Source organism: Symsagittifera roscoffensis, chromosome 3, assembly GCF_963678635.1.
Source record: "Symsagittifera roscoffensis chromosome 3, txSymRosc1.1, whole genome shotgun sequence".
Classification (NCBI taxonomy): Eukaryota; Metazoa; Xenacoelomorpha; order Acoela; family Convolutidae; genus Symsagittifera; species Symsagittifera roscoffensis.
The window spans coordinates 33,180,132-33,208,117 of NC_087064.1; the positions used below are offsets into that span (position 1 = coordinate 33,180,132).

Sequence of the window (27,986 nt, forward strand, 5' to 3'; positions counted from 1 at the left end):
GCTTTTTACGGCTCAATCTATTATATATTTAAAAGCGGGCTTCACTATCTCGCCATGTTTAAGCTTTTCCAATGTAATTTTTTTACATGTTGAACGAAATAATTTTTCGCTAGGGTAATGAATTTAATTTTCCGATTTTCGATTTTGAATTTAGTGTTTCTTTCACTAAGTTTGAAGTCAGCAACCCAATAGTGAGATTCTCTAGGGTTTGCGAATTTGGCCTCCAAATATGAATACCCAAACCATTTTAGTTGACGAGATCCGACGATTCTTAGGCTTTTTCAAAACTTTTGAAGCTCCCACTGTTGTATTTGGGTACTGTGAGAGTACTTTCAGGGGTTGATAATCTTACCTCCAAATATGACTGCTCAAATCTTCACAAAACTTTTGAAATCTCATTCCTATACTGAGGCGCTGTCAGGGAACTACGTTGCTATTCTTGTCACTAAATTTGAATGCTCAAATCTTTTAGTTTTCGAGATATGACGTTTTTAAAATGGTTTTTGAATAATTTTCAGAAAACTTGGATTTACAAAATTTCAGAGAGGTTGAAATTCCCAACCCTGAAGTTGGGATTTGCCGAAGCTATCTCAAGGGCTTCGATTTTGTTTTGTCTCCAATTGTGGCTGCTCAATTTCTTTAAGTTTCGGAATCGACGTTTTTTTTAAATACTTTTGAAAATTTTCAAAAAAACTGTCTAAAAAGTCGTAACAAAATTTGAAATTCTCAACATTATTCTGAGGTGCTGTCAAGGGTTTCGCATGAAGTTTATTAGTTTGTTTATGGTTTCAAAATATGACCGTTCACCTCATTTTTTTCCTAGGTATGCCGTTTTTTTTTAATTTTCAAAAATTTTAAAGCTTAGATATCATTTAAAAAATACTGGATATTGGATATGCGTGCGGGCTAATGAAAAAGAAAGAATTAAATTAAACAAGAGTGTCATTTATGAATTCAGTGATTTCGTCAATGAAATCATTAAATATGGAAAGTCCATTTGTATGCTAAGTGCCATTTTAAGGTTTATGTTTCTGAGTTGAAAATACGAAGATCTGATACGCAGTAGTTTTGGAGATTTGATCATTTTAATTTTAGAAGAAACTTTAATTTGAAAATTTTTTGGATATCAATTTTTGAATAAAAGCATTGTTGAACACCCTCGTCTTTTGTCATGAGTGGATTTATTGTCAACTTGTTTTCATTTTTTAATTTAAGCAATTTTCACGTTCATTAATCTGTTAGAATCATTAATATTGTCTTTCTTTTGTCTAGTAATGCCAAATTAATTATTATTTAGACAATATGTTCCGTGCATTTAAAGTTGAATGGAAAAAAAACACAGTTTATTCTAATAAACTCAGTTTTAGAAAAAAAATCAATTCTAGAAAACATTACACGTTTTTACTTGTCTTACAAGCTGATTGCGGGAATTTTTTTCCGGTAAACAATTTTCTTAAAAATCTTGTGAAGGCTGAAATGTGCTGGCTGACATCATATTTTCTTGAAGAATCACGTGCAGGCTGATTTTCTCAATTTCTTGAAAGTCAGTGAAAATCACGGATGTTCATATTAGGTAGAAAACTTTGTTTTCTATGAATTTTTTTTTTCATAATCGTCATTTTTGTCGAATCTTCTTCCGTTATTTTTGAATGAAAATCCATGTTATCTGCTACGGATATGCATCTTCTGAATTAAAAAAGTATTACTATAGTTGAAAGTTTTTCGGTAGCTTGTAACTTCATCAACTCTGATTTTGAATGTATATTAATTTACTTGAGTCGACTTTTTTTGCATAGTTTGGGAGGACGAATAATTGTTCCAAGGGAAATGGGTGTCACCCTTTAATTACAAAATTTTTCAGTTCAAATTTGTGTGTGACAATATTTCCGCTCAGTAAATGATCATCAATGCTTGCTTGACGCTGTTCATGAACCTCTTTCGAGTCAAACTTGTATAGTTTTTGTAGATGTATTTTTTGAAATTTTTTCAATTTTCTGCCTTTTCTTTCATATTATAGTGTATTGTCTCACTTGTATCGCAAGTTGTTGATTTACTATTCTTAGTTTTTTCATCATAGACTTTTTTGTCGATGAAGTTTTTTTGCATCATTTTTTCTTTTCAGTTGACATGAGTTTCGGCTCTTTTTTCTTGGCTAGCTCGTCAGTGGTAATAAATCTCAAGTGGTGCGAAGCTTCACTCATGGGTAGAAAAAAGGTCAAGGAAAAAATGAAACAACAGTGAAATTTTTCAAAAACTCTTAAACCGGAAGAAATGTTTTTCCTCTCAAACATTTACGCGAAACGATTTCAAATGGAAATTATACTGTACAAATGATGATAGTTTAAAAATTTGTATCATTGCAATATGTACTTAAATATTGTAAAAACTCATTTTGCAGTTGATCGATATTGGTAACTTTTTAACAGTCGAATGAGAGTGCAGAGTATGTGATTATGGTGTGGTAGTTCTATTGTTTCCACGAAGTTTGGGATGCCATAAAAATATTTAGGGTTGATGTCCTGTATGATTCATCTGATGACATTTTTTGTAGGTATTTTCACTTTTCATTACTCGTCTGAATTTTAGTGCAGAATCATAGCAAAATTGGTTTTGAAGAATTGTTGGTGTAGTTGATCATATTGAAAGTTATAACTAAGAGCAAAGGATTGATTATCAAATTATATCAATTCGGAAAATGGACTTTTTTGGTTAGCAACTTATTTAACAAAATCACTGGATAGCGCGTGCACTCTTTTCACGTGCTGACATTGAAAACTTGAATTTTGAAGTTTTGAAAACTTAAACTAAAACTAGTGAACTACAGCTATAACTGCGCTTTAGTGCACTTTAACTTATTATTTGGTCATTTAGTTTTTTTTTTTAATTTATTTTTTTTATAAAAAGATTTTCATAAATGTGAGGTTCAGTGGATATATGCTTTTTGGGTTCCTGTGCTACTCCTATTGAGTCGAATCTACGCTTAAAAAAATTCATTCTGCGTAGTCTTTTGAGATCCTTATCCAGTTGTTTCCTTTCCAGTATCAACTGTTTCAAGTTAAAAACTTTTCTTATGTGAATAATCCGCAAAATTTGTTTACTTTTCCTGAGAATAGACGCGTGCATAAGAAAACTCAAATCCTTGTCTATCGATTTTTCTAAAAGGTTTCCTGTTTTCAATATAACTTTATTCATTCGCGCATCTATAACAACTTTCTGTTTTGATTTTTTTTTAAATTTCATTGTTTTTGTTTCATCGATATTGAGGGTGAGAATGTTTTCTTTTAGCCAATGTTCACTTGCAGTTAGCGCAGTTTGAAGCGCTTGAGCTTATGAGTCCTTTAATGCTGAAGTTAAACTTGCAGTTTCGTCAGCATAAAGAAAAGTATAAGTATTTTGTCGACTTGAGGATAAATCATGTATGAAATAATTGAAAAGAAGTGGATCGAAAACTGAGCCCTGCGGCACTCCATAAGAATTTTATTCAGTGATGATATACGTTTTTTTAGATCTAAACTGTGTCCTGTTTTCGAGGTAGGATGTCAAAAGATTGCAAATGGGACCACGCAATCCATAAGAGTAAGATTTTTTTTGTAGTTGTACTTGATCAACCATGTCGAAAGCTTTTTAAGATGAAGAAAAGTACAGTGCATTGATTTTTTTGATCGTCCTACTCAAGATGGATTGTTTCGATAAGTCACACTACGGCATCAATTGAACTTTGATCCTCTTTGAAGCCAAATTGTGTATCTGTAGATAGTTTTGATTCTTGAATGTTTTACCCAAAGCGGGGACTAATGAAGTTGGTCTGTAGTTTTTTGGTTTACGTTTAGATGCCTTATGAACCGGTTTACGTTATGAACCGGAATGATTTTTGCAGTTTTCAAGCACGCTGGGAAATAGCCTTTTTCAAAACACTTTTGAAACAATCTTTCAGCACTGGGGCAATTTCGTTAACTATTGATTACAGGAATTCATAGTTCAAATTGATTTTCGTGTAACGTTTTCTTCAAATTGAAAATCAGTTGTCAAGACACCTATGAAAATTTTGGTGGAATCAGTTTTTAGTCGATTGTTTTTGTTCAAATAATTTTTCTGTTGGATGGATTTCATCTGCTTTTCTGTCTGCTAGCTTGCCACGATTTTTTTTGTGATGTTACTAAACAAAGGGAATTTTCACTTCTTTAAGAAGTGGCTTTTCATAGGATAAAGTTTTACATATATTCACGCTCAATTTTGCAGCGGAATAAACAAGTGCGTGTGTCAAAGCAGTATTTTCAATTAATGTTCAAACGATTTTGACTTAAGTCTGCTTGGTTTTCCTTTTTGTCTAAAGCAAGTCAGTTAAATGTAAATTTTAATAGCAAAAATTGAATTATTACGCTTATACGTATGGCTGGAAAAAACTATTCAGAATTTTTTTGAAAAGTTTTGCGGTTATGTCGCGAAAAGACGGGAATCAAATGTATAATATCCAAGTAGATCTGGTCGAATTCTCGTGAAATCATATGTAGTTATCTAATGAGGTAATTTGCTAGACGCCTTCACCTGTGTAGAACTAATTGTGTTTAAGATGACTTCATGGTGTGGAAGTACCTAAACAACGCTTTTTTCCGTCACGGCCTGCCTATTTTCAGCGTGGTTGCAATAAGCGGATACACATTCTACCACTTGGTCGACAACCGAATCAACATCAAGAAGGAGTCCAAGGTCATCGACACTATCGGATTCACGGTGGGACAGAGTCGCAGTATCAATCGAACGAGATCAAAAGACGAGGACCCTGAAGTCACAGAAAAGTTGAGGAATTTGAGGAAGGCTCACAAGCAGCTGGAGAAAGCTAAGTTGGACGGAAGCGAAGATTACGATTTCAAACCGGTGCCAAAACCCTCCATGTGGTACAAATAAGACCATTCCTTTTAAAAGCAAATCGATTATTTCATTGGCGGTTGACAATTGAAAAAGCAAGTTGGCATCCGAACGTATAAATTGATTCTGGAAGCATCAAAACTTGGAAAATTCAATAAGTTTTAGCCCTGTATTGGAACACAGTGCGATTGTTTTAAAAATGGATCCTGTATTATCACCTGAATTGTTATTTTTGCCGAATGGATCCATTTACCGGGTAAACCCAGCATACGATGCTTCCATCAATATGAAACCAGCCGAAATGGAGGAATCATTGCATGACTTTGAGCCAATTCGAACACGAGACGACTTCGAAACATGCCGAATTGATTTCTCGGATATGAAGCAAACGATCGATTGTCCTCCGATGTTACTCAAATATGTCATTGGAAAAGGTGGAGAGAAAAAACGAGAAATCGAGCAGGAAACAAAAACTCGAATCACAATTCCAGACAGGAAAAATCCCGATGATCCTATTGTTGTCCAGGGGTTATCGAGTGCTGAAATGTTGAACTCCGCTTTGACCAGAATTCAGTTGACAATGGATCGAGGTCGCGCAAAAGAGCCCTTCACTCATTTCGTATCCATTCCAGTTGTTAATGTTGAAGTTTTGGAAAGATTTGAAGTGTTTAAAGAGTCTGTTTTGTCCATGGGTTTTGCTAAGTCTCGCAGAATTGATGAACAGTTATTTCAGAAACCTCAAAAACTCCATATCACCGTTGCAACTTTGGCCTTACTGAGTAAGAACGAAGTCAAGGAAGCTGTTGAACTAATGAACAATCTACATAAGGAGCTTTCGGCTTTAGTAAATGGGAAGAATTTGTCGTTTCAGCTCAAAGGTCTTGAAATTATGAATGACGACCCGAGCTCTGTGGATGTTTTGTACGCCAAAGTTGACGGCGAGAGTTCGATGATGTTGCAAGTGATAGCTGACACTGTTTATGAGAGATTTTCCAACACTGGTTATTTGCAAAAGAGCTTTGAGCGTGATAGTGTTAAGATGCATGTAACATTGATGAATTCAAAATTCAGAGGCGAAAGAGTTTCGAAGGATGTGAAAAACAGCGAAGACTGTGACGAAGAGGAAAGGAAAACTTTTGACATCCAGGAAGTTTTGGACAATATGGGTGATTTTGATTTTGGAGCTATAACCGTCGATAAAATTCATTTGTCGCAGAGGTATTCTACTAATTCTAAAACTGGTTATTATAGTGAAAGTTGTATTTTGACATTAAGTTAAAGTTATTCTGCAGCTGTTTTGAGACGATTAGTCATATTTACGCAGACACTTAATTCTCTTTTTTAACGTGAGACCGGCGGATTTTTTTTTGAATTTCTGTGTTGAGTTTCAGCATCAAGTTCTGAGTACATTTTAGTCCCTATTTTATAATTTTAAAAACAGTAGCTATACCCGATTGATTCTATATCTGCTTTATTTGGGTGCATTCACTACTAATGCTTCGTTTTATTTACAAAATTATGTGCGATGTGTAACCTAGGAATTTTTGTATTTTTTTAAAACATTTTTCAAAGGTTTTTACGAAGTGCGGCTTCACCACAATTGCAATTTGAGCAGTTTTTGGAAAGTTGAGGCTGAAACAAGAAGTTGCGTTTTTTTGCCTGCGCTCTCTTGCGCCTTCTTTTTTCAAATGTAACGGTACTATAGGCAACGTTTATAGTAGATGATCAGAAGTGTTTCGCAAAATAATGACAAAAGGAAGACCTGCACTACTAGGTCAAGTTTCTGGCTCTAGAGTAGATTTTCTGTTCCATTTTCCCTACATCTGCTGTTGATTTCTCCATTTCATTATTGTTTCGACCATTGTAAGTAGCGTCGGAATGGATGGAATGATGTATCATTTATATCTAATTAATAATTTCCCCCTTTCAAGAAAGGGAGGAAAATTGTCAAGTAGAATAAATCAGCTTAAACTTTCGACCAATCAAAGTGCAGCAAAATAGTGTTAAGTTACTGCATTTGTTTTTAGAGGCGGAAAATCTTTAGTAGATACCCTGAAGGGTCGATTTTTTTTTCTTCTAGTCTAATTCCGAACAAATAAAGCGACCAAGCCTGCCTATTAAAATTTAATTCTTATAATTCAAATTAGGTCGTGAAGTTTCAGTTTTACTCCTTTAAGTGTAGGTTTTAAGTATCTTTCAGCGCTTTTTAAGAAGACAATTTTTTAGATTACAAATTTTGAATACTAAATTACTATTACTACTATGAATACGTTTAATTGCTAGGCTTTCATTCAGATCTTCTCATATAACAACACGAATAGAAAACGACACAATTTTTTTATCATTGTTGTTGAAACTTTCTATGCTGCTTGCAGAGCAACCGGCTATCCTTGTTGCAATTCCCAAAGGTGAGATGAAAATTCGATGTCTAATGCTACTATTTCCCCAGGAAAATTTAGGTAGCACAAAAAAACATAATCGAGAAATAATTCATATAAAAAGACTTAAGAAATTTTACTTACGTTGTTCGCTGTCGAGGAAAAATTGGTTGATTTTTTACCCTTGCGATAAGCAAAAGTATTGCAATCGGGTTAAAATGTTGGTCATCTCTACTTTCCTCAAAGAACAGAAAGATGGAGAACAGACAATTTTTTTTAAACTCTTTTCCAGTTTCCCACCCCTTTCAAATTATAATGTTGAATAGCGTTTTTTACGTTGTCATAATGATATGAAATTTGGCATGGTGAGCAAACTGACAATTGTGAACAGATCTTCATACTTACATCATAACATCACGCATTTGACTGTAATAACATGTAAAACAAATATAAAACTCGATATTTTGAAAGGTAGGGGAGTAGAAATGAGCCAATTTTTGAGCATATCTGCGTTTTAAATGCCCGTTCTTATAAAGTTTTTTATTATATTGGCTGCAAATTTACCAACTCCGATTTCAGTTTGTTTCGGCTCATAATATATCGGTTCAGAGGCCTTTTTTGAGAGTTTTGCAAAAAAATAACTAAGTGTTTTGAGGGTAATTATAAACGTTTTGAATTTTTGTATCCTAAGGTATTGGGTTCGAGTTTTTTTCAGTATGTTTGCAGTTGAAAAAAAAAATTTTCGGTCAAATTTGAATTTTCGGACTTCCGTAATTCTGCTAAAGTTATGTCGGCTTAGTTCGCACATCATGATTTCCTGCAAGTAACTTTCATTGCAGTTGCAAGTTTAAGTGTTGTTCTCTGTAGGTTCAGGGAGAGGGACTTGAAACTTTTCAAATGTTTTCAAATCATTTTTTTTCCGGCTCAACAGGTGTCTGCTCAAAAAGTGTCTGCTAAGTTGCCACACCACTGAATTGTTTGTGCTGCAAGCCACTTCCTTCGTAGTTTCAAGTGCAAGTATTGTTCATTGTAGTCTCAGGTGCGATGTAAAACTGTTAAAATTTTTATGAAATCATGTTTGTCGGCTGCACTTGTGTCGGTTCAAAGATTGTTGGCTTTGTCTCCTCTATGTAAATTTTATTCTTTTTCAACTTTAATTCTCAATTGTCAAAACATACAAAAGTTTTTTTCAACGTTTTTCATTTTTTATACTTCCTCCGCTCCGCTCCGCTTCGCCTCTGTGTTTAGACTTCCTCCGCTCCGCTTTGCCTCTGTGATTAATAATTGCGTTCACTTTCGAGTTTGATCTCGATCCTATGAGAGAAAATTAAAAAAAGAGCCGGATAATTTGATCATGTTTTCTGTAGAACTAATAAAAAGGCGGTTTTTTTGTGAATTGCTTAGTTGTTCTCCAAAAATACTTCTTGATTTTTTTTGGACTAGATTACAGTATAGTTTTTAAAACCAAATTCACTCAAAATCAAGAAGAAATTTCGAATCTGGCCGTTTGAAGCTCCTTTTGTTATGAAATGTCATTTTGAAGTATGATTATGAAGGCTACCGAAACAGCTCTGAAAGACATCAAAACGTTGAATTTCATGCATTTCAAGTTTTTTTTGCTAGTTTTTTTTCTATAAAATGAAAATTTTCAGTATTTTCATGTTCCTGTTTGATAAAAACAGGTTTTATGAAAAGGTATGGGACATGATTTTTCATTTAGGATTTGATGAAAAGAGTTCAGACTGTTTTATAAGTTGTCAAGTTTTTTTTCAGGAAAAGTGCTGAAATCTGTTTACGCTCATTTCGACGTATTCGCGATTTGAGTTTTTTTTTGAAGTTCAGTTCATTTCCTTCATTAAACGTGTGATTTGCAATCATTTTCAAACCGGAATATAGACTTTTTTTCGGGTTAACAACTTTTTTGACAGAATCACTTGAATCTTTGTTCAAAATGCGTTCAAACGTCTATGCGTGTCCGGCACTTAGCCTGGAGGTGAAGAGTACACCAAGGATGGCAAAGGTCGTGGGTTCGAATCTGATCAGGAACTGTTTTTTTTTCTCAACTGGAAAAATTACTTTCCAAAAATATCAGAAAATAGTTTGTCCGCTTATGTTTTGTCGGCTTAGTTGCCACATCGTAGAATAGATTTTTTTTCTACGTAATTTTCAATATAGTTGCTTTCTGCGTTTTGAATTACTTCTGCAATTTTCAATTGTACTCCTTGACTTCGTATATTTTGTTGTTTTTTCCTAAAGAACTTGATTCTGCTCTAATGATATCGCCTTATGCTTTTATCCGCTTAGTGACCTAATTTGGGGTCATTCCAAAAGAAGCATAAGTTTTATGCTTCATTCCGGATCGCACAAAGTGCTTAAGTTCTTAGAATAAAATTTATAGCTCAAAATTTCCATGACAACCAATATATTTTCAATTCTACTGGAAATTATTTTAAGTTTCTTCTGCTCAGTTGCCGCGTGTTATTTTTTTTTGAGTTTTCATCAATTGCCGTCGATTTTGTTTCTGGAGGTGTTTTCCTCAAAAAGAACATGATTCCGGACAATTTTTCAAGTTTGGGTTTTTTGAAGTGTTTTTTTTTGGATTTGGTGGCTTTCTTTTCCTGTCTACTAGCTTGCATTGCTATTTTTATGTTGTATCGAAAGTGGTGCGAAGCCTGCTTCACCTCTGTGTTTGGATTTTAGATCCATTCAAGTCACCACCCCTACTCTCCTCTCCCTTAAACAAAAACATCTCAAAAGTCTGAAAAATATTTGATGTTTTTGGCATGGATAAACGCTTTTAGAATTGTCTGTGCTGTTGGAACTGGCTTGAGGAAATTGAGTTGCTAAGAAACACTTTGCAAGATTATGAGTGCGGCAATTAAAATTGTTCTGCAATAAATATTTACTCTTTCTCCTAAAAATCGAGAGCCAAATACTGAATCTGAACTTTCTGTTTTACTGGCTCAGTGAAGCGAAAAGTTTTGTTTAAAATGAATTAATCTCAGATTGAGCTGGATAGTCTAGTTGAAACGGGTTAATCAAGCATGGAATTTTACATTCAATTTTGAATACTTTCAGATCTTGAGTATATTTTCGGGCGAGGCGAGCAGCTGAATTGTACTCAGCTAACAATGCTTCCCTGGTATAGACAGTCTTGAAAGCGAAATATTAGATAGACACGAACGTTTATGCAGAAATTACAGCTGAATAGAAAATGACAACTTTGCTTCTAAACACATCAACGGCGGCTCCTCTAGAAACCCCAGACACTTCATTGGCGATCCGGGGTTCTAGTTCCGGCGAAGGCCAGTTAAATGAGCAAAGCTACCTACAACTGGTGATTGTCAATGCAGTTTTGGGCATCTGGTTGATTTATGCATTGTATTTCAACTCGCGTGTGTTTGGATTCATAATTAGTGCAATAATATCTCGGACTACCAAGATGGATTTTGACCTGGGGTCTTTTTCGCTCTCGGTGCTGTCGGGAAAAATCATGTTCAGGTTAGGATAGGATAGGACTCAATTTAAAGCATATGTATTGATAAACAGTTTTGCAATTTAGTAATCTCAAATTTTTTTAATGAGTAGCAGCTAATTAATTTAGCGGGCATTTGGTTACTTTTAAGATAAATAGAAAGAAATGATTGCGTTTTTTCAATGCCGTTATTACTTAAATGGAATAGCGACTGGTTACTGTCGAAATTGTCCACAAGAATGATGTTGAAGATACGTTTTTCTAAAACTGAAATTCTTTGTAGTTTCTGCGTGTACCCAGCGATTGAATTTTAGCTAGTATTGGGCCCAAAAAAATATTCACCTAATAAGTATAACATGAGACGTTTCAGGGGTCTCTACCTTGCAACCACGGACTTCTCCATCTCAATCTACGATGGTATCATCACCTTCCGGTGGTGGAAGATGTTCGACCTGGAATACTACCAGGAGAAAGCACCTAGACTAGTGATGGATCTGACCACAGTTGACATACATGTTTACAACAGGGTGCAGTTCTACGAAGAGCTGGCGCAGAGTTTCACCAATACGAAGGCGAAACAGATAAGTGTCATCATGGACAAACGGAGACAGCAGCCAGTTAGTGAACTAAAAATAAAAAAAACCTGGATCATTTGAGAAAAAATTCATTCAATCAAAAGATCATCTCAGTGATGCATTTTTTTTGTATTATTTCAGTGATGCATTTTTTCCTGTATCATAGATGTTTTTGGTAAAATTAGTTCTGAGGCTACTTTAATGAACTTGGATGAAAAAAAGGATTTTTCGAATATTATTTCAGTTGAAAATTTTGGTCAAAAATTAAATTTTTCTTCAGGTTGAGTCCAGCGTTACATCAGACAGACGAGGCCTGAAAAATCCAGCTCACGGTCCATCTGTCTCTGGTAAGGCACCTCCGCAGTCTCATTCGAGTTCCAGGCAGAGAAGACGAAACACTGGTGCCCCTTCTTCTAGAAGCAGTGGATCTGATGGCGGAGGATACCACAAGATTGAAAGTCACCTGGGAGAGATGGTTACTTCGGGATCAGTTGTGGACGATAAGGGATCGATGGCTAGTAAAACAGTGGGAACCGCTTTGGACGTAGAACGAGGCAGCCAGTAAGTGAAAGCTTAAGCTCTGCCATAATGAAATATAGTTATGATTGTTACACTTGCGAGATAACATTTTTCTGACCGGCGAATATCGGGCTAACACTTTTTTTACCGGTGAACCAGTTTTTTTTTACAAATCAGTGAATCATTTGTCCACTCTATCGTAGTCATCAGTTAATGTTTTTTGTTCTAGTTAAGCAAATATTTTGACAGTTGTGTCTGTTAATTGTGTCATCATATTTACACTAGCGTCATCTTAGTTATTTTATTGCGAACCTTTTTTCTAACCTGACTCGCAAATAAAATTGTTCATTAAACTTGTTCACTTATTTGGAAATTTCACTGTAGCATTGGAAATTGCTTTGCATCTGTTCTCTGCTTTATTTGTGGCTAGTGTTTAATCTTTTATCTTCTTTAGACTAATAAGTTTTCGTGGCTGAGTGGTTAGTGTGCGACTCTTAATCTCAAAGTCGCAGGTTTGAATCTCAGCCGTAGACAACTTTTTGCTAATTCGAGGCTGATTTATACTTTTTTTATTGTGCTTAATGAAGCTGCTTTTTGTCGTGCTCTCGCTAGCGTTTGCGAAGCGAAGCTTGGCCTCTGTGTCAATTATTATTATAATGACTATGCGAGGAATTACATTGAATTACACTCCCATGAGGCATTGTAACTTCTTCGGAGACTTCTTCACCATAGGGAATGGTTGTATCCAAACAACTCAGTTAGACCTCCTGATCCGCCGTTGTGAGATTTGAAATTAACCGCGGAACAGAAAATTTGAATGGAAAAATACCAAAAAGTCTTGGAAATTTAAGAAAAAAATATTTAAGATTGTAATTTATTATGTAATTACGGTTGTAAGAGTCTGATTGGTCGAAAAAAGTTTCAGTGCATCTTTTAGATCTAGGACCTGTTTTTTCAAATATTAAATTCTCCATCTAACATCTAACAATCGTTTTTTTTTGCTGGAAACAATTCTAAATGTAGTTACTTACGTAGTTCTAACAGTTCTAACTGTAGTTAAGTTTTTTTAAGCATTTTAAAAATCTGGCTGAATCGAAATTTGTTTTTTACATTAGTTGTAATTTTACTAAATCCATTGTCAATATTTAATTTGTTTTTCTTCATTTTTTGTCTTTTGTATCGGCCTAATACGTTTCGGCAAAATATATATCGAGCTAGTGGCTTCTTTTTGCTTCGTTCGTGGATTGAAATTTTTTTTGTGTGCGTGTGTGTAGTCTGGGGGGAAAAGGCGCATACCATTTTTAAAATCAGTTAAGATTTTTTTGATTTTTTTTCGCCACGAATATTTCCGGCTTTGTTACCGCTTGTTAATTATAAATTCAAATTCAATCAACCATCCGGTGAATCTGGCTAACACAATTTCGTGAGACAGCGAAGGGTTGCGCTGTGTGAGACAGCAAATGGCCGGGACCTGTTTTTTTTCGCAAACTAGCGGTTTTGTGCGTTTTCGGGCTATCGTCCGTCTGTTTGTTTTTGTCGGCTTAGTTCCCGTAGCGCGACTTTTTGAAGGTTCAGCTTTCTTCCAAGTTGCTATAACTCCCATGCTTGAGACGAAAAAGCCCGGGATTTCGATTCCAGTCGAGACCTGTTTTGCGAACAAACATTTTTCGGCTAATTTTGATTATTGTTGGTCTGCTTAATTTCGTCGGCTTAGTTGTGCAGAAATTATTATTTTTTCAAAAATCCGGTTTTTATCTTGCATTCCAAAAGCTCTTTGTAAAGCTTCCAATGATGCAGGCAATTTTTTCCGGATATTTGGGTGCTTTTGTTGCAATTTTTTTACTAACAAAAACGATTTTTGTAGTTTTTTCGTTTCATTTTCTTTCCGTTTGATTGTAATCATAGCCATTCATAATTGTATCGCAAGTGGTGCGAAGCTCAGCATCGCCCCTGTGTAATAAATTCAAATTCAACAACCATCCAGCGCATCTGGCGTAAAGGTAGCACCTTTTTTTGTAATCTAGAAATTTTCTGCTTTTTCGGGCCTTTGACTTTACAGTTGAGACTAGCAAGAAATATCAAATCGGTATATAGAATTTTTTTGGGTTAACCATTAGCTTAACAGAATCACTTGAATTATTTGATAGCTCTTTGGTTCATATGAAATCAAAAGCCAGACATAAATTTGCGCCTGTGGTGAAGAGGTAAACGCACCTGCCTACAAAGGCAAAAGTCAATGGTTCGAATCCGGCCAGGAACTGTTTTTCTAGAGTCGGTGAACGTAGATCGGTTTCTTATTTAGGTGCTGATGATTTTTTTTCATTAAAAGTCTGAAAATTTGTTCAGGCTTAATTGTTTTTTCGCGGTTTGACTTATGATTATTAATAAGTTCAATTCATTTCCTTTGTTAAAAGGAAGGCAAACTCCATTATCAAACATCAAATGTTCCAAAGTCACAAAAACCGTGATCAATTTCTAGTTTAGAAAGTGGAATTTAATTTCCAGATTTTCAGCGGAATAAAGATTTTTCCTATTGATCCAGTTTTCTCAAATTGGGTTATTTAAATCAAAAAAGTGTCGAACATAAATAGTTATAGAAATTCGACGAGCTTTAGGGGCATCATTTTTTCCCTTTGGCATCTACGTTCCAAAGTGAAATGATCCAAAAATGTTTTTTTTTTGTTTACTTGCGTTCATTGACTCTTTTTCAACTGTCTGTTGGCTATGTTTTTTTTTGTAAACGGAAAATTTTCCGCCCATCAAATCTTTTTGACGGAATTTTGTTTGTCTGCTTCTTTTTGGCGGCTTTGTTGCCTCAGCACTAAATTTGGCTTCAATTTAGCAGTTTTCTTACTTAAAGTAAAAATCCTTCCAGTGTGTTCCGATATTGGGCAAGTAATTGGGTTCCAAGAAATTTAGCCGATTTTTTTCATGTTTGCTGTTGAAAACTCCTGATAGTTGTTTTCGTTAAAGTTTTAAGGATTATTCTGTGCATTTGGCATAGCGGATCACGCATGCTGGAGACGACAACTCCCGGTGTTTTTTGTTGAAAGTGAGTTTTAGATATCGGCAGAAATGTTTGGCTTCTTTGTAGCATTTTGAAAGCTCTTAGTAAAGGATTTTTTTAATTTTGGCAATTTTTTTTCATTTGTCTTTTCATTTGCTTTTACCATAATCATTCATTTTTGTATCGCAAGTGGTGCGAAGCGAAGCATCACCCCTGTGTCCATGTAAATAACTGATCTAACAGAATCATCAAAAAATTTTCTCAAATCTGTACTTTTTTCAACCAACAGACTAGTTCTGAGTGTATCTGCAGTTTAATTTTCCGTTCTATTTGAAAATTTTTAAATGTTGGATGCAAATTTACGAACTCCGATTTGGTTACAATTTATTTATTGTCTATTTTCTATTTTTTTGGCACCAGTGGTTTTGACTTACCTTCTGCCATGAGCCTCCGATCTGCATAGGTTCATCTGTAATCATCACATGGACAGTTGCGATGGTCTCATTATATATATTGTGCGATATCAATTTTGTCGTCAAGCTCTTGATTTTATTTCGTCAAACTCTAAAATATCAATTTTATTTCGTCGAACAGATTGCAATGTGTTCGAAACATAAATTCACCATTTTGAAATTTACATCATTTAAATTAGGCTAAAATACGTGTTTTAGTGGCCCTGAATCTGGTTCGAATACTGCCAGTGTGAAAGATGCCCCAGAGCCAGCAGCAGTGCGAGTGTGGAATGCGTTTAAAGATCTCCTGGCTATCATTCAAGTCAAAGCATGTCCGGTAAGATATATCCGTAGTCATCTTCATCATGCTGTTGCTGTTTCAGGCTTTTTGCAACGCAATACTAATTGACTTTAGTTAACCAAATTGTAATTATTTTTCCTGAATATGGTACAAGTGCAGTTTGCTTTATTATGGGTAATGATTGTTGTGAAGACTCTTATATAGGTCTTGCTGATTTTTTTTTCGTTTGCTTCGATTGACTATGTTTTAACTCGGCAATTTTTGGCCTTTTTGAGTGCGCTTGTGATTCATAAGAGTAATCAAATCGAAAAGTACAGCTCAACTCATCCAAATATTTCTTAGCTTGATTTACATTCAATTCAATTTCAAAGGAAGTATAATGCACATTTTGAGTAGTGGTGAAGTAACACAAAGGTGAACTCAATTGCTTGATCCCTACCAGGACCTGTACTTCTTGCAAATCGAAAATTTCCACCTTTGAAAGAAAATGATTTTCTGACTATCTTATTTCTGTCATCACAAAAGTACACCAACTTCTTTGCCACAGCACAGATTTTTTCTGAAAAAAGCTGAGCAATTTTTGTTGGATAAGAAGGCCATTGCGATATAAGCCGATGGTGCAAGTAACTGATTTTAAAATCTTTTTTGCGCATTTTTTTTATCGACAGATTAAGTTTTTAGAATTTTTGATCTTTTTATTTTGATTGTAGTCACAAGAAAGCTATGAATGGAGCCTCATTATTTTTAAGAGTAATGAAAGTAGTGAAGACTTTTATATAGATCTTGCTGATTTTTTTCTCAGGAAAAGTCTAAAATTATAGATGCACTTAGGTATATATGCACTTTTTGAGTTCAATTGAAATTCATCTGCTGAAAGTGACGTTAATAGCACTCTCCAAATACGAACGTGGAAATGGCGCAAAAATTCGTGAACGATTTCTAGCTTCGAAAGTGGTATTTAATTTTTAGCGGAATAAAAACTTCACCTATTGATCCATTTTTCTCAATTTGGGTTAATAATATCAAAAAGCGCCAGTCATAAATCGTTCTAGAAATTCAAAGAGCTTAAAGGGCATCTATGTTTTCTTTGGAATTCGAAAGTTGAGAAATCGTTTTTTTTATGTTTTACTTGCGTTCATTACTCTTTTCCGATCTTCGATTGGCTATGTTTACACAAGCGAACGCAGCATATTTGTATGACGCTGACAAAAAATTTACTGTTCTTCCCAACTATAGAGACATCAAATCGCCCAGTAAATTATAGCCCCTCAGTAGATACATCATTCAAAACAAATGAACATGCACTGTGAAATTTCGCACTCAAGTTTTTTATTTATTCACAGATCGTAACTCCATGCAAGGCTTAGTTCAGTACTAATTGCACTTGCGATTAGCAAGCGTTATCAAATCGGAAATCAGACTTTTTTCGGGCTAACAACTAGTTATACAGAATCACTTGAATCATTTTACTTTTGGTTTTTATCAAATCAAAAGTCAGACGTTATATCGCGCATGTGGCGAAGAGCTAACCTGCTTGCCTATAATGACAAAGGTCAATGGTTTGAATCTGGCGTGGATTTGTTCTTTTTTTTGTGAAAACGGAAAGTTTTCCAAGCGTCAAAAAATAATTGTCGGATTTTTGCTTGTCTGCTTATTTTTAATCGGCTTAGCTGCCGCAGCACTAAATTTGCCTAAATTTTAAGCGTTTTTTTAACTGAAATTGAAATGATTTCAGAGTTTTACCGTTTTGGGCAACTAATTGAGTCAAAGAAGTTTTTGCGATTTTTTTCTTTCTTATGGTTAATCAGAAGGTCAAAAATTATCATGTTAACCGAAATTTCATAAATTAGAGAAAGATAAAGTAAAATGTTAGTTTTTTTTTGATAATTTTTTTTTCATGGGGAGGTAGTGGGGAGCCAAAGTTTCTATGATAAAGGATTCATGAAAATTAAGAGCCCCGGAATGATTTTCCTAAAAATATTTGTTAGTTTTGATTTTGTTGCTTTCATGACTGCTTCTACAACTCAGGAGCTGTAGCAGATCGATTTGTTTCACAGTTTTGTTGGGAATTTTCAATTTTGTTTACCGTTTTTACTTGGGTTGGCGAAGTGCAGCTTCCTATCTTCGTCGCAAAATTTGACGTGTGTTATATCTTATTCAGCAGTTGCTCTTCAAGTGCAGTGACGGAAGTTGCAATTTATCGATTTTATAAAAAAATTTTCTACGTTTGCGTCGTTTTCTCTGCAACAATGTAACATATAGGGTTGACATTTTGACACACGCTAGATGGAACATTTCGGAAGATGCTAGCACGATCAATCATACAGAAATTATGTTTTGAAGGCGGAAAAGATGGTCTTGCTGTGGAAACATCCTCGCAAACATGGAATATCAATTTGTGGGAGTAAATTGATTCTTTGGAAAGCTGATGAGCTTGACTCTTTTTTATGGCACGCAAAAGCGACTATTAAAAGAATTGAAAAAGTTAGCTGATCCGGAGTCAAAGAACAGCAACAAAATTATAGAAATTTTTCGCTGATGATCAAAATAAGCAAACAAAAAAAAACTTCAATCAGTTGTTTTGGAAATTTGACTGTTAAGATCCGAGTGCAGTATTCTCATAAGCAGTTTTATTGTTTTTAAATTCTGTCCAGCTCTCTGGTATGAGCGCCCAGACCTTTCAATTTTTGTATCGTCAAGACACACGACCGTTTTTTTGTCGCCAGATCAAGTGTTTTCTTTTTTGTTGTTGTTGTCGTTTGTTGAGGGCATAAAGAGTGAGTCAAGCTCATCAGTTCTCAATTAGAAATTTAAACCCACTAACTTAGGTTCCTTGTGTTATTTGCGCAAATGTTTCCACAGCAAGAAAACCTCTGAAACTATGTCTACATATTGACTCTTTTAGGCCTTGAAAAGATAGTTTCTGAAACTTTGATCCGGCTAGTTTCTTTCAAAGTGTCAAAATTTTAATTGTATATTCTATTTAGATGCAGAGAAAACGCCAATAGAAAAAATTTGTTCACCTATTCATTGAAATCTAAAAGTTTTCATTTCTCTGTCCCTTGACTGTAGTATTGAATATTGGCCCACCTTGTTCATTCCAAAAACATTTTTTGAAAATTGCCTTTATCTCAATTAACCTAAAAGAGTTCTGTTTCTAAGTAGAACCTAATTTTGCTAACAATTATAAGTACATATGCACATTGAAACCATTATATATAGGAAACGTTTTCGTTTCAAGTCTATAAGTGAAATTTAGGACGATAGGTGTTAACAACTTTAGTTTTGGGTATTTAAATGATTTTAATTCAAAATTTAGCCTTTATTAAAAAAAACAGTTGCTTCAAAAAAATTAACATAAAATAAACTGCACCAGTGCAACATTCTTGGTTCATATCAAGAAACATGGGAAATTTTTGTAATATTTATAAACAGAAAAAGATTGCAGAACAAAAAAAGAATAGTTAAGGAGAAAGTTTCAATTTGTTTTGCGTGTGAATGCATCGAGTTTAGTTTGGGCCTTAAGGTGAAATGGGCTCTAATTTGTTCACTTGCATGGGAATTCCGACTGGCCCTGCTGAGTTTGCGTGTGCCATATTTAATGCCGAATGTAAAAAGTTTATTTCTGGGTTTCCCGTACCCGAAGGCCAGAAATGAGCCCTGAAATTTGACATATTGACTGGTTGAAGGGTGCTTGCAAACTGGTTGGCCAATAAGTTCGGGGACGCTCCTTGAGCCAAAAGGGGTGTGAATGTTCCATCATTGAACATGGCGTTGCTTGTAGTCATATTATTTACTAGTCCTGTATTGACAACGCTGTTACTGTTGATGCTAGTTTCAAAGTGGTTGCCAGTCGCTATTCGGTTATTTAGAGCTTCAATTTTCATCTCGAGAGATGAAGCTTTTTGAGATTGCAAAAAAGTGGAGCTGCCTTGACTGGCATCGGTTGAGGCAACTTGGTTTGGATTGAATGTCAAAAGTGATTGTTCACATACAGTATTTGTAGTATCTTTTGCGTTAGAATCCATTTGAGTTAAAACGTCAGAACATGTTGGACTGTTTGCCGATACGTTTTCTGTTTTCGCAAGTTTGACCTTTTTAGCATTTCGGGATTGTTTTTTTCCTTGAAAAGCTATCTCTTTGAGCGTCTGTCTGCACATCATAAAAAGCTCGTCTCGACGAACCAGAAACGACTTGTCGAGGAGGCAAATTTGAGCAGACGCTTCATTTATTGCAGCTTCGTGAGGTGATAGACGCCGACCCGGCTTTCTTTTGGAATCGAAACGACCGTAGATCGCCGAATGTTTTCGGAATACAATTTCACGGCTGACATCTGATTCGTTAATTTTCATTGCATCGTTGATCTCGCGCTGTAACTGTTTGTTGAATTTGGTCGAGAGGGTATAGTTTGAAGTCTGCTGTTCGTCATATCTGTTCTTTCGTGATTCTTGGTCGGCCTGGACCAAAGTTTTTGCCTTTTCTTTTATCTGGCTCAGTTCTTCATCAGTGATCTAAAAAGTAGTCCCGACTAACAAATAGTAAAGAAGTTGGATTTAGAGGAAACGCAGAAATTCTTAACTTAACTTGATCCGCATTTTGAAAAATGTGATTTGAAATGGATTTAAAGGTGCATTGTGTAATACCATATAATTACCGTGTATTCGTCGTCGGAGCCTAAGCTTAGTGGCGATGACATAGCTTCTGACCCTTCACTGCTGATATCTGAGTTGCCTGTCACCACAAACACTCCGTCGCCTTGATTATCAGTGTCTACCGAAAGAGCTCGCTTCAAGTACTTTGCTTTCTTTCCCTGCTTGGGTCGTTTCGAGTGTTCTCGGCTTTCGACTTGAAACCCGCTGCTCATTTGTAAAATTGGAGGCGAATGATCGACCGTCGAAAGAGATGAACTTTCTTCTGAAATAGCAGGCGAAGCGATCGCTTCTGAAGATACAAGTGCCCCGTTATTGTAGATACTGAAACCGTGATTGTCGTAAGAGCCGTTCGTGGAACTGTGACTCATACTTAAGTTAAGTACATGAGCATTGTTCATGCTTGAATCGTTTGGCTGAATAATACAACTTGATTTTTGCTCATTTTCATCAATATACGAGCATTTTGGGACTAAACTGTTTGGTATTTTGAATTGATCGTTTGAAAATGACGCAGAGTTAGTGACCCAGTCTTGCAGGGTTTTCTGGAGCCGTCTCACGTGCAGAGGTTTTGTCGACATTCCGACCAGAGAAACAATTTCTAAAAATTCTTCTTTTCCGGCCTCGCAAATTTGCTGAACATCATCCCCACCTTGTGATAAGAAGTTTTGAAAGTAGTCCAACAGGTTTGCCTTTTTTAGAACCGAATAGAGTTCTGCTTCGCCTTTTGTTCTGGGTAAATTTTTGACTATTTTGCCGGATATTTTGAAGTCATCTTTGAGAGTGATATCGGTTTGTGAATATTTTGATTCCACATTCGGATTATTTTGTGGCCCAGAAATCTCAGTATCGGCGTTGCTTTGGTCCATTTTTAATGTCAGACTAATTTTGATTCGTAATTGTTTCCCTGAACGAAATGTTCCTCTAAGGTTATTGAAGCCAAAAGAAATTCAAAGTGATCCTGTTCGAGAGCAAATTGTGAAAGCATTAAACGCTTTCTTGGTAGGTATGAACAATATAACTTACCGGAAGTTGCTTCTTCAACTATGACTGGAATTTTAACTCAGTTTGCGATTTGTTTATGGTTTGGTCAGGGGAAGAGAGCGAAAGTGAAGTTGATTGGTGTGATCAAACATAAGGAGCTACGTAGAATGCTTGCTGTCTAGCTAAAGTTGATCACGCAAGATCTTTCACGGTGTATTTTTTGCAGACGTTTGCAGTTGAAGTGAAATGAAATGAATAACTCTCTGAAAAATAATAGTTAGGTTATACGATTGAAAGAGTTTAACTTTCATATAATCAAAATATATTTTCCATTTTTTGGAATTAAAATAGAATCTGATCTGATTTGAGAAATTTTATTAGTATTAATCTTCATAGAGCAAAAGTTAGCAGCAAATACAATCAATTAAACAAAAATTGATTTCGCAGTTTCTTTTAGAAATTAGTGTAAAGGGGGAAATGAAAAGAAATGCTCAAAAAGTATTGATGAATATTGCCTTAAAAAAGAGTATGTACTCGTATTATGAAGGCATAGTATATATAAGTGCGTGGTTGTGCCTCTGCTGAATCAGAATTCAAAATTGCGTTCTTGTGCGCTCTGTTTTATATCTCCCCATGCGTTCCAATTCCCCTCTGCGCCTCGCCCGCTCATTTTTGCGAGGAAAGTTTTCCCCAAGGGAGTGGTTGGGAATCGAAAGCAGCGGAGCCCAGTTCCCGGCCCGCGCCTGATCCACGCATCGTCTGGGGAATTGGCAGAGTGCGTAATTGGTTTCCATTCCTGCTCTCCCATTTCAAAATTGCAATATTATTTTGTGTATTTTTCCTGTTGTGTTTCAATTCCAATGTGTGGGTAGATGGTAGCAGAGCTTTGTATAATTTCAGATAAAGTATTCGAACTTTTTCAACTACCAGGCGCAACTAGTCGATTGTTGACAAGGGAATAGACGGCATTTGTAAAATATTTCGGGGCACCAGAGCTTAAGCTGATGAATTAACATCTGCGCTAAATATCGGGATATTTGAGTTGGTAAGGTTTCTAAGTTGGGAAAAACTTATGTCCTCTGTGAAAGTAAGGAGCGAATATCGGATACTTATAGTTCAGGGAGTTAAGGGTCAGGCACAGGGGCGGATTTAGGGGGGGGGACGAAGGGATTGGGTGGACGCCTCCCCCCTCAGGGATTCGACCCCCTCACCAACCAAATTTTATGACATCCATTTTAGGCCGACCAACGCTAAATTTTCTCTAAAACCGTTTTTGTCATTTTCTTGATTGTGTTTGTGAAGCGTAGCTTCGAGACTGTAATTCAAATGCCAATCAGAAAAGATTCTAGAAATTCAAAGAGCTTTATAGTGATGTTTTTTTTCTCGAAATTTGAAAGAGTCCATTGACACTTTTTGTTGGCTATGTTGTAATCATTTTTTTTCTCCCAAATGGTTTTTGCTAGTCAACTTATAATACATCTTTTTTTTGCTGACAAACTAGATTTTTGGCTTCTTTTGTTTTTCAGGGGAGTTGGGGGCATAAAATTTTGGTATGTTTCCCTCAAATGGAAGATCATTCGGGACAAAAGTATGAATTTTTTGTAGATGTAATTTTTAACTTTTTTAAATAATTTTTTCGACATCGTGATTTCCATCTCATTCAAAATTGCTAGCCTGTAATGCTGTGTTAGTGCTGTATTTGAAGTGTTGCCAAGCAGCTGTTTTTTTTTTTTTTTTTTTTTTTTTTTTTTTTTTATTAGCCCCCGGCCTGCTCAGTGCAGACCAACCGTGGGGGAGGGGGAGATGTCATCCATTTCGCCGCAGCCGGTCCCACCTTGAGGAGGCGGATGACACTGGGACCCCTCCAGCCGTGACCGAAGCGGTGACCGAAGCGTTACCATATAATTTGCCTTGGAAAAGCAGAGAAAACGGTATTGAAAACGCTATCCAGACACAGAGGGGTAGCACAGCTGCTTGGAAGATCCAAGCAGCTGTGCTACCCCTCTGTGTCTGGATAGCGTTTTCAATACCGTTTTCTCTGCTTTTCCAAGGCAAATTATATGGTAGGTATGGTTTAGGTCAGAATTATATTCGGAAACGAGCATCTGGACTTCTCTCTTGTAGTATTCAGCAAAGACTGTGATATCAGATACGCTTCTCAAACAGTGAGTCATGACTCGTCCAACACCGGTGCAGGCGGTTCACCCCAACACTCGACTGCCAATGGAATTGAAGATTCGAATATTCTTGTCGCTTCGAGTCACAAAGTGCAAATCACCATGCGAAATGAGACAAAGTTGTCGATGGTCCCAAAACAGAGCTTATACGAGCCGGAAGCGAATAAAGCGACTGCTCCGAACACGATTGGAAACTTCAAAACGTACTTGAACCCTGAAAAGTAAGAAAACGATTTCGTTTTTTTTTTAAAATGAACTATCTGATTATTAATGATTCTGACCTTGTGATTTGAGGAGTTTCATTACCGATCAGTTTAAATTTAAGGGTTAACTAGTTCCAATCATAGTTTTTAAAGACATCAAAACATGTCAAAGTGTATCTGTTGAATTAATGTTGCTTGCCCATTACAGGCCTCCTGAAACCTGTATCCTAGTGCAATCCAATGAAAGGGTTGAAATAGGAATGAAATGGGACATGCCATACCGGATGCCTCTTTCGGCAAACACGAGCTTCAGCGAGTTGCAGGAAGCAGACACGAATAGCAATCCGCTCCCGATTCCACTACGGACAGTAGACATCTCTTTTACAGGACACTCGAGACTGAGCTACTCGCCGTATATAGACAAGAAAAGAGCCCAGTTGCAGAAGTATTTCTTTCCAATGACGTATGACCTGAAGATTCCCACTACCGAACCTCAGCCTGGTGGTCTTAGGAGCCCATTGGAATTGAGTGTTTGTGTGAAGTTTGCAGATAGCTTAGTGGACTTCAAGTTCAATGACAAGGAAGCAACACAAACTGCAGTGGGTTATCAACTTACCAAAAAATTAGGTCATCGAACGAAAGGATCATTTTAATTGTAAAGTTCATTTTTATCATTTGAACTTTGATCACTTTTTGGACAAGAGGTTTTGCTGTTGATATTTTCCAATACTTCTGTAATAATTTTGTTCTTGAAATGATTTCTCCCTTTTTTGCAGGATATGCAAGTTTTCAAAATGAAGACGGATGCGATGTTTGTCAAGTACAAGATGCCCCTGACCATAGGTCCAACAGGATATAAAAACACCTGTCACATACAGCTGAAACAATGTCGAATTAATTCGAACATTTCTGAGTTCCCCTCCTTTATTCGAGGCGATACAATTGAAGTTCGCTTGGAAGCCGACATTCCTTTATTTTGGAACTACCCGCAGCATTGGAGATTCGATATCTCCGGGCGTCGAATTTCCGTTTTCTATCTTTCAATTCTGAAACAATCTTTAGCTAGTATAATCAACGATTTCGGCTCTAAAGACAAACCAGATCTTCTCAAATTCATTCCAGTACGGTATAAATGTAACGTGGATTTCGAAAAAGTTGAAGCTGTGTTTCCTGTTCATCAGTCAAATTGGGTCACAAATGCCCGATCGCATAGCAAAAACAAGAAATCGCATGGAAATAAGGAGAACCAAGCTGGTCCAGATATAAACGAAGATCTTCTCAATTCAAATGCATTCAAGTTCATAAATGCGCAGAAAATAACAGGAACTATGGACTTCAATTTCTTAGATTTTCTCCCTGCATTGTTGAATAACAAGTTCAGTTTTGAAGCTTCGAATCTGGACGTTGCGTTACATCTTCCCGACAGTTTTCCATCGAAGCATATTTTGAGAAGCCTCGCGATGTCAATGAAGGAGCTAACTGGTTTCGATTCCCGATTCAAGACAGCAGGATTTGGAGCAGGAATCGATGCAGAATTGAGTTCTGGAGATGGCGCCGGAGGGTTGCTTTCGTCTTCTGCAAACAATCGGATGTTTGAACGGTTTTACACTTTTCCGTCTTCCGATGCGATTGAGTTCATCCAGTGTGGACACTTATCAGTGGCAATTGACCATCGTTACCATCCTGTGTATTACACTGAGAACGGGAACGTCAGCGGGTATAATTTGTCCTTGCCAAAACGGACCCCCAAGTTCAATACAAGAAAGCTGAAAACTTTCGACCAGACTTCAGTCAGTTCGAACCCACTTGATCCTCTTGCTGCAAATCAGCCCAGGTTTATGTCCCAGATAGAACCAGATGTACTGGAGATTTGTGTGACCTTTGACCAACTCGTCGGAATTGGATATGGAGTGGCTCTGAAACATTTGCATGCTTTCATTATGAATATTTTCGCAGATGTTCCCCTGAAACAGTTTGAAAGGAAATCAAATGACAAGCAAGGAAATCACAAGAAGAGAGGAAACAATTCCAGTCCAAATAACAACGCAGTTGTTGGTAATCAGCAAACTGGAGTGGCCATGGATGATTCGCAACAGGTCTGTAAATGCTCTTTTGATGACATTTCGGAAAGCATAATTTCGGAGTGCTGAAAATTAGTTAAATTGCACTCTTCAAATACAAACATGAAAATAGCGCAAAAAAAACGTTAGCGACTCCTAGCTTCGAAAGTGTAATTTAGTTTTTACAGCTCTTAGCGGAGTAAAATTTATACCTATTAATTCAGTCTTCTCAAAATGAGTTGATTTTATCAAAAAAAGTGTCAATCTTAATCGTAAAATTTGATCCTTGCGATAAGCAGGGGGCATTGCAATCGGATACTAGACTTTTTTTCCCGTAAATAACTTTGTTCACATAATTAGAAATTAGAAATGGTAAATTTACGTTCAGTTCATAATACATTTAAGTTTCTTTGTGTCTCTGGCGCACTTGGTCTGGAGGTAAAGAATACGCCTGGGACGGCATTGCCTGCTTATGTTTTATCGGCTCAGTTGCCACATCGTAGAATTGTTTTTTTTTTGCTGATAGCAAGTTACCTTGTATTTGTTTCTAATGTTTTCATTCACTTCTTCTGTTTGTTTGTAATTTAACTAACTTTGACTTCGTTTGTTTTCTTTTTTTTGTTTCTTTTTTATCGCTGAAAAACTTAAATCTGACCAAATGTTATCGGCATATTAACATAATTTGGATTAGTTTCAAAAGAACGATAATTTTTAACTTTTACGATAATTTTTAGGGGATCTAATAACTTTTTATTAGACTTAAATTTTGTTGAGTTTGTTTTTCGACTTTTTTGTTTTCTTTTTTTTTCTGCTTAATAGGTTTCGGGCTATACTATATTTGCTTATTGGACTCATATTGGTTTTTTCGACGTGCAATAAAGTTTTGTGTGTGTGTCTGTTTGTTGTGCGAGTGATGGGGACTTTCGAATTTTGTATAAATCTTAAGTTTTGTCTTTTCTGCCAAGGATTTTTTGGCTTTATCACCGCTTGGTAATTATTCGGGTTTGTTATCGCTTGATACTTCCATTTTTTTGTTTGTTTTGCGAGGTCTAGTTTTTTCGATATTTTCGATTTTTTATAGGCTTTCTTGCTTTGTACCGCATGTGGTGCGAAGCTGAGGGTTTCTTGCTTTGTATCGCATGTGCTGCGAAGCTGAGGTTTTCTTGCTTTGTATCGCTTGGCTTTCTTGGTTTGTATCGCATGTGGTGCGAAGCTGAGCTTTGCCTTGTGTTAACTTTGAAATTGAGAGGTGAAGGTTTTTTTCAAAAAGTAGTCAGTTTTTTTTCTGTTTCTAGCGTTCATTGACTCTTTTCCAACTGTCTGTTGACTATGTTTTACCCAAATCGAGCGAGCGAGCAGTTTGTAATATTACGAGTTTAAGCTTTCCATAAAATAGTGCTCATTTTGTTGGTGGCACTTGCTGTATTTTGCATTCGACGTGGATGCACGAGTCCTGGAGGTTTGATTTCCATAGATGGCATCTGTTTTTCAAAACACATTTTGCACCCACCTTTTTTGTATCTATTTTTGAAGCTACTTGGCGTTTCGTCCCTTGTGTTTGCTAAGTGCAAAACTACTGGTTTGGTAGTTAGGAGATTGCCTTTCACAACTTCGATTTTATTTTATTCCAACATTTGCATAAAAGATTTGAGATGCATGAAGGTTTCAAGTTTTTTTTAATTTTTTTTTTCGTTTAGTGCGCTCAAACCAAACATGGAAACGATCAAAATCTCAAATTCTATGCTTCAAACCGACCTATGAACGTATCTGTATCTATACCCATTACCAATGTATGCGTCTATATTCCCGAATATTTGCGAATTAACGAAGCATGCCCTGTTATTCGAACAGATTTGATACTTCTGGAAATTTCTAGCTCTTTCAAAGAGTTCAGATTCCAACTTATAGCGGCTCCCATTACTGTAGTTCTTCCCAAAAGTGAAACCAACTTTGAGACCATGCCTCAGTCCATCAACGACGGAACCCAAGGGTACCGAAAAACAAGCTCTCGGACTCCGACAAGAGGTCAAAGGAACGGTTTGCGTCTTCAAGAAAGCGTGAAATGTAATTCAGAGAGGAATCGAATAACGTTGGCAGGACTGCAGTTACGTCTGCAAGGGTTCTCGAATGTCCTGGAGACAAAAGACAAAAGTGTTTCAATTGAGTACGCATGGCTGACAGAAGTTAAATTGTTACCATTGAGAGGGAAAGTTACAATCTCACAGTTGCTGGATTTAGCAAATGTAGTGCAAGGCATGGTTTTTCTGATGACGGACCCATCGTGTCAGCTTCAAACCGGACCTCTCGAGATGGGGTTAGTTTTAATGTGAACTATGACTA

The 27,986-nt window shown here is 36.3% G+C and overlaps 4 protein-coding genes across 6 annotated transcripts in view; 2 read left to right on the plus strand and 2 right to left on the minus strand.

Moving 5' to 3' along the window:
- The window catches only part of LOC134841414 (bridge-like lipid transfer protein family member 1), a 469,521-nt gene that overhangs the window by 397,682 nt on the left and 43,853 nt on the right, over window positions 1–27,986 (plus strand). For all 3 annotated transcript variants that reach the window (XM_063857385.1, XM_063857384.1, XM_063857386.1), the window contains exons 2-9: window positions 10,323–10,745; window positions 11,090–11,336; window positions 11,575–11,855; window positions 15,492–15,609; window positions 23,285–23,604; window positions 23,795–24,185; window positions 24,363–25,682; window positions 27,344–27,960. In XM_063857385.1, coding sequence (XP_063713455.1) covers window positions 10,459–10,745; window positions 11,090–11,336; window positions 11,575–11,855; window positions 15,492–15,609; window positions 23,285–23,604; window positions 23,795–24,185; window positions 24,363–25,682; window positions 27,344–27,960 — 3,581 coding nt within the window. In that variant the 5' untranslated portion in view covers window positions 10,323–10,458. The remainder of the gene's footprint in view (window positions 1–10,322; window positions 10,746–11,089; window positions 11,337–11,574; window positions 11,856–15,491; window positions 15,610–23,284; window positions 23,605–23,794; window positions 24,186–24,362; window positions 25,683–27,343; window positions 27,961–27,986) is intronic.
- LOC134841416 (microtubule-associated proteins 1A/1B light chain 3C-like) overlaps window positions 1–27,986 on the minus strand; it is a 393,097-nt gene that overhangs the window by 71,084 nt on the left and 294,027 nt on the right. The gene's annotated exons all lie outside the window — the stretch shown is intronic.
- On the plus strand, window positions 5,153–6,145 carry LOC134841674 (activating signal cointegrator 1 complex subunit 1-like). The gene has a single exon (XM_063857710.1). The coding sequence runs from the start codon at window positions 5,153–5,155 to the stop codon at window positions 6,143–6,145; it is 993 nt and encodes a 330-aa protein (XP_063713780.1).
- Window positions 18,920–21,832, minus strand: LOC134841974 (NGFI-A-binding protein 1-like). Its single transcript, XM_063858094.1, has 3 exons — window positions 21,249–21,832; window positions 20,228–21,129; window positions 18,920–20,084 (listed from the first exon to the last, which is right to left on the minus strand). Exons 2-3 carry the CDS (start codon window positions 21,089–21,091, stop codon window positions 19,095–19,097), a joined length of 1,854 nt encoding a protein of 617 aa, XP_063714164.1. The 5' UTR covers window positions 21,092–21,129; window positions 21,249–21,832; the 3' UTR covers window positions 18,920–19,094.